The sequence below is a fragment of the Acinonyx jubatus genome, chromosome C1 (assembly GCF_027475565.1).
Source record: "Acinonyx jubatus isolate Ajub_Pintada_27869175 chromosome C1, VMU_Ajub_asm_v1.0, whole genome shotgun sequence".
In the NCBI taxonomy this organism is placed as follows: Eukaryota; Metazoa; Chordata; class Mammalia; order Carnivora; family Felidae; genus Acinonyx; species Acinonyx jubatus.
Genome location: NC_069381.1, coordinates 185,582,690 through 185,595,098, shown reverse-complemented (window position 1 = coordinate 185,595,098; position 12,409 = coordinate 185,582,690). Strand labels below are relative to the sequence as shown.

The 12,409-nt window shown below is 38.8% G+C and overlaps 1 protein-coding gene and 1 pseudogene across 6 annotated transcripts in view; both read left to right on the top strand.

The window, feature by feature from the left end:
• Positions 1–12,409, top strand: part of ICA1L (islet cell autoantigen 1 like) — an 89,657-nt gene that overhangs the window by 51,071 nt on the left and 26,177 nt on the right. For all 6 annotated transcript variants that reach the window (XM_053215571.1, XM_053215572.1, XM_053215574.1 and 3 more), the window contains one exon: positions 7,603–7,857. In XM_053215571.1, coding sequence (XP_053071546.1) covers positions 7,603–7,857 — 255 coding nt within the window. The remainder of the gene's footprint in view (positions 1–7,602; positions 7,858–12,409) is intronic.
• LOC113598399 (uncharacterized) lies at positions 11,008–11,090 on the top strand (annotated as a pseudogene).

The following is a 12,409-nucleotide window of genomic DNA, read 5'->3' as shown; positions in this document are numbered from 1 at the left end:
GTAGGGCTAGTATCTTTTTAATTATTTTCTTAGCTATTCTTGCATGTTTATTTTTCAATATAAATTTAAAAAAATTTTTAATGTTTATTTTTTGAGAGAGAGAGAGAGAGACAGAGTGTGAGCAGGGGTGGGGTAGAGAGAGAGGGAGACACAGAATCCGAAGCAGGCTCCAGCCTCTGAGCTGTCAGCACAGAGCCCAACGCGGGGCTTGAACTCACGAGCTGTGAGATCATGACCTGAGCCGAAGTCGGATGCTCAACTGAGCATCCAGGTGCCACCCAGGTGCCCCTCAATATAAATTTTATATCATGTTGTCCAGCTGCATAAAACCCATTATTCCTTTTATTGTGATTATATTAAATGTGAAAAACTGACAGCTTGATGGTGCTGAGACATCCTAACCAGAAACAAGGGACATTTTTCCTATTTGTTAAAATTTTCTTGTGTATCTTTTATATACAGGTTTTTTTAAATATAGGTTTTGAACAGTTTTGTTTTTTCTCAGTATTTTATCTTGTTTGTTGTCACTGTAAGTGAGGTTTTCTTTTCCATTACATATACGTGTGTGTGTGTGTGTGTGTGTGTGTGTGTGTGTGTGTAAATAATCTTTATGCCCAATGTTGGGCTTGAACTCATGACCTTGAAATCAAGAGTCACATGCTCTACTAACTAAGCCAGCCAGGTACCCCTTTCCATTATGTTTTTAACTGGTTATTAATTTGTGTATATAAATAAATGCTGTTGATTTTTTTAAACTTCTGATATTTATTTATCTATCTATTTATTTTTTGAGACTGAGAGCAGAAGCTGGGGAGGGACAGAGGGAGAGAGAGAAAGGGAATCTTACGCAGTCTCCACACTCAGCATGGAGCCCAACATGGGCCTCTCTCTTACAACTGTGAGATCATGATCTGAGTGGAAATCAAAGAGTTAGAGCTTAACAGACTGAGCCACCCAGGTGCCCCAAAATTCTTTTGACTTTTTGTATGTTAATATTATATGTTGCTACCTAGAATTTTCTTATAGTTTGAGTTAGTTTTATCATTGATTTTCTAGCGTTTTCCAGGTATACCATCATGTCATCTGCAAATAGATATAATCCTGTTTTTTCTTTACCAGTTCTTGTTACTGTAATTGATTTCTTTTGTTTAATTGCATTGGTTACTACCTCCAGAACCAGTTGAATATTAGTGGGCATTTCCTAATTTTAGTGGAAGTTCCTGTAATGTTTCTGAATTAATTAAGATGTTGGCTTTTGAAATGAGCTATAGATTTTGTGATGTTAAAGAAGTATCCACGGGGTGCCTGGATGGCTCAGTCTGTTAAGCGTCCAACTCTAGATTTCAGCTCAGGTCATGATCTCATGGTTCATGAGATTGGGTCCCATGTTGGGCTCTGCGCTAACAACACAGAGCCTGCTTGGGATTCTGTCTCTCTCTCCTTGTCTCTCTCTCTCTCAAAATTAATAAACTTAGAAAAAAAGAAAGTATCCATACACTCCTAATTTCTTAAGAGTTTTATTAGGAATGGTTGTTGAATTTTTCCAACAGCTTTTTCCATATCTATGCCAGCAGTTATTTGATTTTTCTTCTTAAATGTATTAATATGATAAATTATATTAATAGGTTTCCTGATACTACACCATCTTCCAGTTATAAGTCCAGCTTTGTCATTGTGCATTAATCTGTTGATATTTTATTTACTAATTCTGCATTGCAGTTGATTTCCCTGTGAAGACATTTAGGCCTGGTGCATTTTTTATGTTTTCTTCTCAATGGAAATTGTTCTGTTTAACCTTTCTATATGTACTAAAATCAATTTCAGCAAACTATATTTTTCTCAAATTATTCATTTTGTCTAGATTGTCAGATATTTGTATAGATTTGTATAAAATCTTGATTTTTAACAGCTTTATTGAGGTGTAAGTTAAATACCTAAAAATTACCAATTCTGAGTGTAAGATTCTATGATTTTTTGTAAATTTATAGAGTTGTGCATGTTATCACCTCAGTGAATATTAGAATATTTCCCAAAAGCCTCTTGTACTTGTTTATAATCCTTGCTCCCACTCTGTCCTAGAAAATTACTAATCTGATTTCTGTCTCTCTAAATTTCCCTTTCCTGGACTGAAATTGTACAAAAGTTCGCCTTTTGTGTCTGGCTTTTTATGTCTGTCATTAAGCCTAATGTTTTTCTAGATTCATCCATGTTGTTGCAAATAGCAGTAGTTCATTACTTCCCCCCCCTTAATTGTTTTATTGAAAAATACACACAAAATTTACTATCCTACCCGTTTTAAGTGTATACTGGTATTAAATTGTGCAACCATCACCACCATCCATCTCTAACTTTTTTCATTATAAAACTGAAAGTCTGTATCCATTAAATGATAATTACCCATTCCCCCACCTCTGCCCCTAACACCCAACATTCTCCTTTGTTCTCTATGATTTTGACTATTCCAAGTACCTCATGTAAGTGGAATCATATAGTATTTGTCCTTTTGTGACTGGCTTATTTCACTTAGCATAATGTCCTCAAGATCCATCCATGTTGTGGTATATTGCAGAATTTTCTTCCTTTACAAGTGTGAATAATACTCCATTATATGTATACACCACATTTTGCTAACTATAGTTTATTACTTTTTATTTATGAATGTATTCCATTGTATGGATATACCACATTATATTTATCCATTTATCAGTTGATGGACATTTGGACTGTTTACAGTTTTTGGCTGTTGTAATTCTGTTTCTGTGAACATTCAAGTACTTCTCCTAGTATGGACATAAGATTTATTTTTATTGGTTAGATCCCTAGAAATGGAACTGCTAGGTTATGTGGCAAATTTGACTTTATCTTTCTGAGGAACTGCTAAATGGTTTTGCAAAATGGCTCTACTACTATTTCATTCCCACTAGCAAAGTATGAGGGGTCTAGTTTCTCCACATCTTTGTCAGTATTTGGTATTATCTTCTTAATCATGTACATTCTAGCGCTTTTAATTTGTGGCTTTAATTTGCATTTCTCTAGTGACTTATGGTGTTGAGTATCTTTTCCTGTGTTTATTGGCCATTCGTATATCTTTGTTGACAAATCTGTTAAGATCTATTGCCAATTTTTTAATTGGGTTATTTACCTTATAATTAAATTACACGATTATTCTTCATACAAGTTGTCAGACATAGGACTTGTAAATATTCCAGTCATCTTATTTTCTCAATTTTGCATCTTGAAACACAAAATTTTTTAAATTTTATGAAGTTCAACTTAACATTTTTTTTCTTCTATGGGTTGTTCTTTTGGTATCACATCTAGATCTCCCTACCCAAGATTACAAAGATTTTCTCTTATGTATTCTTGAAGTTTTGTAATTTTAACTCTTACCTGTGGGACTATGATCATTTTGAGTTAATGTATTGTGTGAGGTAGGTAAGGTTTATTTTTGTTTTTGTTTATTGCATATGTATATCTACTTGTACTAGTACCATTTATTGAAAAGATATTCCTTTATTCACTGTATTTTCTTGGCATTTTTGTTAAAATCAAGTGACCAAAAAAAATGTAAGGGTGTGTTTCTGGATTCTAGTTTCTGTTCCACTGATCTATATACCTAACCTTGGTCAGTACCCTACTGTCTTGATTACTGTGGCTTTATAGTAAATTTTGAAATTAAGTAGTATAAGTCCTACAGCATTGTTCTTTTTTTTTAAATTTATTTATTTTTGAGAGAGACAGAGCATGAGCGGGGGAGGGGCAGAGAGAGAGGGAGACACAGAATTGGAAGCAGGCTCCAGGCTGTCAGCACAGAGCCTCACGGTGGGGCTCGAACTCACAAACCGCGAGATCATGACCTTAGCTGCAGTCGGATGCTTAACCGACTGAGCCACCCAGGCGCCCCTACAGCATTGGGTTTTTTTTCAAAATTGTTTTGGCTATTCTAACTTGTTTGCATTTCCATATAGATTTTACAATCATCATGTTGAATTCATACATCAGTTGGAGTTGATTGCTATCTGGACAATATTGTTCCTTCCAGTCTGTGAATGTGGAGATTTTTTCCTTATCATTGGCTTTCAGTGGTTTGCTTATGAAGTATCTAGATATGGATCTCTTTACATTGATTCTACTTGGGTTTTATTAAGCTTATTGGATGAGTACATTGATGTTTTCAACAAATTTGGGACATTTTGTCCATTATTTCTTCAAATTCTACCCCGCCATCCTTTTGAAACTCGTATTGTTTCAAATTGAAACTCTTATTGAATTATTGAATAATTCAATTGAAACTTATTGAAACTCTTAACTTCTGATGTTGGCCCACCATTTCACTTAGATACTGTGCATTTTTCTTCATTCTTTTTTCTTTTCTCAGTTCTTTGGGTTGCATAATCTGTCAGTCTATCTTAAAGTTAGCTAATTCTTTCTTATGCTAGTTCAGATCTACTGGTGATCCTCACCAGTGAATTTTTCATTTCGGTTATTGTACTTTTTTTTTTAAGTTTTTTAATGTTTATATATTGTTGAGAGAGAGAGACAGACACAGCGTGAGTGGGGGAGGGGCAGAGACAGAGACCTAGAATCAGAAGCAAGCTCCAGGCTCTGAGCTGTCAGCACAGAGCCCAATGTGGGGCTCAGACTCATGGACCGTGAAATCATGTCCTGAGCTGAAGTTGGATGCCCAACTGACTGAGCCACCCAGGTGCCCCTCAGTTATTGTACTTTTAAAACAAATTTTTTTTAAGTTTATTTATTTTGAGAAAGAGAGCGTGCACATGCAAGCAGGGAAGGGGCAGAGATGAGAGAGAATCCCAAGAGAGCTCCACACTGCCAGTACATAGCCTGACATGGGGCTCGATCCCATGAACCATGAGATCATCACCTGAGCTGAAATCAAGAGTCGGACACTTAACTGACTGAGCCACTCACATGCCCCAGTTACTGTACTTTTCAACTTCAGAATTTCTATTAGGTTCTTTTTTGTAATTTCTGACTCTTTATTGATACTCTCTATTTGATACAGTATTGTCACAACACCTTCCTTTGCTTTTTAAAGATTGCTTTAACAAATTTTTCAGCTTTACTGAGGTAAAATTGATAAATAAAATTGTAAGATGTTTGAAGTGTGCTGATATAATGTTTACCTTGTGAGAGGATTCTCTCCATCTAGTTAATTACCCTATCTATGAACACACTTCCTTTACTTTAATCATACTGTCTTTTAGTTCTTTAAATGTATTTATAAGGGTTGCTTTGAAGGTTTTGCCTGTTAATATGACATTTGGTTTGCTCTCACAGGCAGTTTGAGTTCCTGCCTTCTTGCCATTGTTTGGTCATACTTTACTATTTATTGTTTGTTTTGGCCTACCTTACTGTTTTTTGTTGGAAACTGGACATTTTAGATAATACATTTTAGCAACTTTGGCTACTGGTCTTCTCCTTTGGGGCTTGTTGTTATTATTTGCTTGCTTTATTTCTTTAGTGACAGGCTGGATTATTTTGGTGAAATCTATCCTCCCTTCCCCAGGCCCTCAGCTCCCAACAGTGGAACAGGGATACAGAATTAGGTTTACCCACAGTCACCCTAGGATGACAGTTTGTTTTGGTAAGGATTCTCCTTGACAGTCCCTTTCCCTGATCACACCCAGCTGTTAAACACCACTAATTTCCATATCATTGCTTTATTATTTTTAAGAATGCTCTGGATCATAAATTGTTCTACAAACAAAACCAATAAAATTTGGACTCCTGTGAGAGGATATTTTCCAAGGTCACTGAGATTTATTGTTACCCTACCTAGGTAGGCTCGTCCCCATTGGCTTTTTCCCTGATTCTTTCAGGCAAACTAGTTGGCCTACATTTTAGCCTGTATGTCCAATGAGTCTTCCAGTCTCTTCCCAATTGCTTTTCACCACAGCCTTCACTGTTCTGGGGAGTATCCTTAGGCTTGAATTTCTCTGTACTCTGTTGCAAAGGAAGTCAGTTCTTTGGGACAAGATTTGGAGCTATTTCATAGTCTGCTTCTCTCTCCAGGCAAAATCTCTAAGTTAGGGCTTTATCTGGGAATGAAAACAATGACATGTTTCTGTATAAGATCCTTGCTCTGGGAGCTGAGTGCTAAGTGAGGAGGGTGATGGTAATCTCAGGTCTTTTTGGCCTGCCTTTTCCTGAATGAAACTACCACATTATGAGCAGGGTCACATGACCCAGGGTTCCTGTATTCTCAGCATGCCACACCCAAATCATAGTCTCAATCTTATGACTGGGGTCTTGTTATCTGGGTGGGAAATGGGAGCTTGCACCTCTTGATTGTACTGTCCAGACTTAGCCAATAGGTAAGTGAGGACAGGATATGAAATGCTGATACCCTGCCCCTCCTGGGAACATAACTCTTGACTGAGACTTGTGGGAGCAGGAGCCCTATGTTCTTGGCTACACAGGGTGAGAGTGGAATTTCCATCTTGCTTAACTGGGAAGGGAATGGTTCTTAGTTCACATACCATAGTCTGAATTTTAATAGATTTTCTTGAGTAGGTGTTTCCTCATTTGATATGTGTCCTTGGAACAATTTCTAGAGACTTTAATGATTGATTTTTAAACATTTTTCACCAGTTATTTAAAAACTGGTATGCCTGTCCATAGACTTCCCCACTCTATCATGCTGGAAGCCTTTTTCATTTTTATCAGTAAAGGTGTTCAGTATTATTTTTTCTCTGTTAATTGCTATTTAAGTATCCATGGATTATAACATGAAATGTCTTTTTTATTATTATTTTTCAGAAATTCCATTGCCCTTTCAACCAATAGTTGTTTAATAGAATGTATTTAAATTTACAAGTGGAAGAGCCTTTTAGTTTTTCAGTTTCATTTTTTAAATTACTTCACTTTCTTGGATGTTGTTTGTAGTATTTCCACTTTAAGAAACTCATTGATTTTTATGTGTTTGCTTTAGTATAATTTTGGTGAATTTTCAATGTGTGCTTGAGAGGAAAATATATTTTCTTTTTCATTTTTTTTAAGATTTTATTTTAAGTAATCTCCACACTCACTGTGGAGCTCAGACCCACAACCCTGAGATCAAGAGTCACACACTGTACTGACTGAGCCAGCCAGGCAGTCCAAGTGTATTTTCTGTTAGGTTTATTTACAAAACCTATCTTAGTGATTACTCTGTTTAGATTTTTTATATCTTTACTTTTACCTTTTGGGCATATTTTTTTACTGCGAGTGGTATATTAAAGTCTACTGTTTTTTACTGAGAGTAATTAATTAAATAATTAAATTCTATGATCATTAATTTGTTTCTACTTCTTGCATCCCCTGTAGTTTCTGCCCTAAATAGTGGCTGCTTCATTATTTCACACTTAGATATTCATAACTATTGTATCTTCATTGTGAAATGTGGTCATTTTGATCTATAGCCTACCCAATTACAAATAATTTCATGTAAACTTCCAGTCAGTTTAATTGTTCACTAAAATTTTGTTAAAAAATTATGTTAATGTATAAGAACAGTGAACCAAATTTGATTTGCCCTACATTTTACTCTCATTTCCTCAAAAAGAAAAGAGCCATTCTGTTTTTATTTTCATTCAACAGTTGCAAAAGATTTACCTGTTGATTCACTGGAAGATGATTTTGAGAAGGAATTCTCATTTCTGAACAACCTGCTAAGTCCTGGTTCTTCAAGTACTAGTGAATTTACCCAAGAATGCCAGACTGCCTTTGGGAGCCCCGGCACCAGCCTCACATTCCAGGAGCCTTCTGTGGGGTCTGAGCCTCTTGCTCATTCTTCACGATTCCTTCCTTCACAGCTCTTTGATCTTGGCCTTCATGCTGTTGGAGCTTTCAACAGTAAGTGTCTATGAAACATTTGGACACCCATGACTTATTTTATCCTTGTGAAGCAAAACTATGTGCATGTGGATGCTAAAATCAACAAGGATATTGATTTTAACTTTAGTACTACTAGATAAAATCTGCAATCACACGCATCAACTGAAAAAAATAACAAATATTACTACTGGAGTATATCAGTAAGACTGAAAAAAGGGCTGCTTTCCTCCCACCTCCACCAAACCCCACATTTTCTGCATTGACTTTCCCAGATGTCTTCTCAACATAGAAAATCAGTGTCTTATTTTAAACTCTTGACCTGCTAAGTTATCCCTACTTATGGCAGGTCATATTGTTTCTTCCATCTAGCAAAGCTTGGTGTCTTCTCTTCCTGTGGGTTTAGAGTAGATCCTGGCAACTCCTGGGCAAGGCAGCAGGACTGGAGGGTTGTGGTAGAAAGCCGGGGAAGGGTGTTTTCCTGAGGAAAGGGCCCTCTTCTTTGTGTTTATGTCAGGGACTCCCTCTACTGACCTGCTGTCCCAGCAACGTGTAATCAACCTAGCACCTTGGGAGTCATTTTGCTCCCCACTTCCATATATATTGCTAAGTGCTATCAATTCTATTTCTAAAATATGTCTCCAATGTCATGCTTCTCCTTTCTTCCTCTATTATCAGAGGCATTTAGAGCCTTGTTTGGTTTTCTAGGCTGCTGTAAGAGTCCTCCTACCAGACCTCCCAAACCCCAGGTCATCTTCCATGCTTTCATGGAAGAGTTCTTTCTCCAAGAAGCAGATTCTGATGTCAGCACCCTGCTTACATTAAAATGAAGGACCATGGGCTCTAGGGTAAAACCCATGCCTACATTTCCACTCTTATCTCTTACCTTACTTCAAAATACTTATATGTTCTTTTCTAAATTTATTCATTCATTCATTCATTCATTTAAGAGAGAACATGAGTTGGGGAGGGGCTGAGAGAGAGGGAAACAGAGAATCCCAAGCAGGCTCCACACTGTCAGCACAGAGCCCAACATGGGGCTCAAACTGACGAAACCATGAGATCATGGCCTGAGCCAAAACCAAGAGTTAGACACTTAACTGAGACCCAGGCACCCACAATCCTTTGCATTTTCTGTAAATGTATTGACTATTTTTAGATCCCTCTGAGACATCACTGCTTGTGTTGCTGCTTTGACTTATGATGTTCAGTAATAAAGCATAGGCTTGAGCCTGTGTTTTAGGTTCCCAGTCCAGCATTTTCTGCATGGTGGCCAACCAACCCTTGAATACTTCTTCAGTACTGTCCAGTGGAGTGGTTTCTGCCACCTCTGGCCTCGCATAGTGCTTTATATGTTTTCATGGCTGTAATCATAGTTCATCTTGCCTTCTGTCCCTATCTTTCACCCCCTAGTAGATTTTATCCTTGAGAAAATGGTTCACAGCACCTAAACAGTGTCTTAATGCATTGTACTTTGTATTAAAATACTTTGTTCATACTGTGTCTGCAACACCATCATACTTTGTCCAGCCTGCAAGTATTTCAAGGACACAATCTGTATGGTGATTTATCTTTGTCCTTTCTATGACAGCAGCATAAAGTTAGCTCAATAAATAAAATAAATATCAGGGGAGCCTGGCTGCCTCAATTGCTAGAGCATTTGACTCTTGGTCTCAGGGTCATAAGTTGAAACCCCACATTGGGCATAGAGCCTACTTAAAATAAAATAGAGGTGCATGGGTGGCTCAGTAGGCTAAGTGTTGGACTTTGGCTCAGGTTACAATCTCTTGGTTGTCAGCACAGACCCACTTTAGATCCTCTGTCCCTCTCTTTCTTTGCCCTTCCCCTGCTTGTGCATGCATACACACTCACATTGTTTCTCTCTCTCTCAAAAATAAACATGAAAAAACTAAACTAAGGAGAATAGGGGAGAAGATGGCGGTGTAGGAGGATGCTGGGCTCACTGTGTCCTGCTGATCACTTAGATTCCACCCACATCTGCCTAAATAACCCAGAAAACCGCCAGAAGACTGGCAGGACAGACTCTCCAGAGCCAAGTGTAGACAAGAGGCTGACAGAAGAGGGTAGGAAGGGCTGAGAGGTGGTGCGCACTACACAGACTGGTGGGAGGGAGCCGGGGGAGGGGTGGAGGGGCAGCCCACCCAGCAAGGCAAAGCCCCCATTCTGGCTTCCAAAAGTGGAGGGGCTGGACTGCATGAGTTCGGACAGCCAGTAGGACTTAACATCTGGAATGTTATAAGTCAACATTGGGACTGCTTGGAGATTGGGAGGGCAAGAGGACACCAGGAGGGAGAGGTGTTGAGCCCTGGAAGACAGAGATCAACTCAGCGGTGGGCAACAAAGGCGCTGGCCAGCGTCATATCCCTCTCCCTTCCCCCGGCCGAAATCCCAAAGGGAACCAGTTCCCATCACCAAACTTCCTTGCACCTCACAAACACCCAGTGCTGTGCTTCTGTGGATCCATCCCTCTGAGGGTCTGCCTCCCTCCTGGTGCTGCAGGGCCCCTCCTGCAGGGGACCACCCTCAGCAAAGTGAGCTAAGCCTGCCCCTCCCGCCCCTGTGCACCTTGCGGATCCACCCTGGCTAATACGCCAGATCCCATCAAAGCAGCACCACAAGCCTGGCAATGTGCAAGCAGCCCAGACAGGGACCACACCACTCCACAGTGAGTCCTGCCTCTGGGAGAGGGGAAGATAAGGTACACACCGGTCTGATTGTGGCCCCAGCAGTGGGCTGGGGACAGACATTGGGTCTGACTGCAGCCCCGCCCACCAACACAAGTTACTCCAGACAGCACAGGGGAAGTGCCCTGCAGTTTGGCACCACCCCAGAGACAATCCAAAATGACGAAACAGAAGAATTCTCCTCAGAAGAAACTCCAGGAAGTAGCGGCAGCTAATGAATTGATCAAAAACGGTTTAAACAATATAACAGACCATGAATTTAGAATAATAGTCATAAAATTAATCGCTGGGATTTAAAAAAGCATAGAGGACATAGAGGATCTCTTGCTACAGAGATCAAGGGACCAAAAAATAGTAATGATTAATTAAAAATGCTAAATGAGGTGCAAAATAAAATGGAGGTGGCCACAGCTCGGATTGAAGAGGCAGAGGAGAGAATAGGTGAATTAGAAGATAAAATTATGGAATTGCTTCTCGGCCTTTTGGCTAAGATCAAGTGTAGTATCTGTTCTTATCAGAAGATAAAATTAGAGAAAAAGAGAAATCTGAGAAAAAGATAAAAAAAATCCAGGAGTATGAGGGGAGAATTAGAGAACTAAGTGATGCAATCAAGCATAACAATATCTGTATAATAGGAATTCCAGAAGAGGGAGAGAGAGAGAAAGGGGCTGAAGGTATACTTCAACAAATCATAGCTGAGAACTTCCCTGATCTGGGGAAGGAAAAAGGCATTGAAATCCAAGAGGCACAGAGAACTCCCTTCAGACGTAACTTGAATCGATCTGAACGACATATCATAGTGAAACTGGCAAAATACAAGGATAAAGAGAAAATTCTGAAAGCAGCTAGGGATAAACACCCTCTAACATATAAAGGGAGACCAATAAGACTAGTGACAGATCTATCTACTGAAACTTGGCAGGCCAGAAAGGAATGGCAGGAAATCTTCAATGTGACGAACAGAAAAAATATGCAGCTGAGAATCCTTTATCCAGCAAGTCTGTCATTCAGAATAGAAGGAGAGATAAAGGTTTTCCCAAACAAACAAAAACAAGGAATTCATCACCATGAAACTAGCCCTACAAGAGATCCTATGGGGGATTCTGTGAGTGAAATGTTGCAAGGACCACAAAGTACCAGAGACATCACTACAAGCATGTAACCTACAGACATCAAAATAACTCTAAACCCATATCTTTCAATAATACTGAATGTAAATGGACTAAATGCTCCAACCAAAAGACATAGGGTATCAGAATGGATAAAAAAAACCCAAGACCCATCTATTTGCTGTCTACAAGAGCCTCATTTTAGACCTGAAGACACCTTCAGATTGAAAGTGAGGGGATGGAGAACTATCTATCATGCTCCTGGAAGTCAAAAGAAAGCTGGAGTAGCCATACTTATATCAGACAAAGTAGACTTTAAATTAAAGGCTGTAACAAGAGATGAAAAAGGGCATTATATAATAATTACAGGGTCTATCCATCAGGAAGAGCTAACAATTATAAATGTCTATGTGCCAAATACGGGAGCCCCCAAATATATAAAACAATTACTCACAAACATAAGCAACCTTATTGACAAGAATGTGGTAATTGCAGGGGATGTTAATACTCCACTTACAACAATGGACAGATCTTCTAGACACAGGATCAATAAAGAAACAAGGGCCCTCAATGATACATTGGATCAGATGGACTTGACAGATATATTTAGAACTCTGCATCCCAAAGCAACAGATTATACTTTCTTCTCGAGTGCACATGGAACATTCTCCAAGACAGATCACATACTGGGTCACAAAACAGCCCTTCATAAGTATACAAGAATTGAGATCATACCATGCATACTTTCAGACCACAATG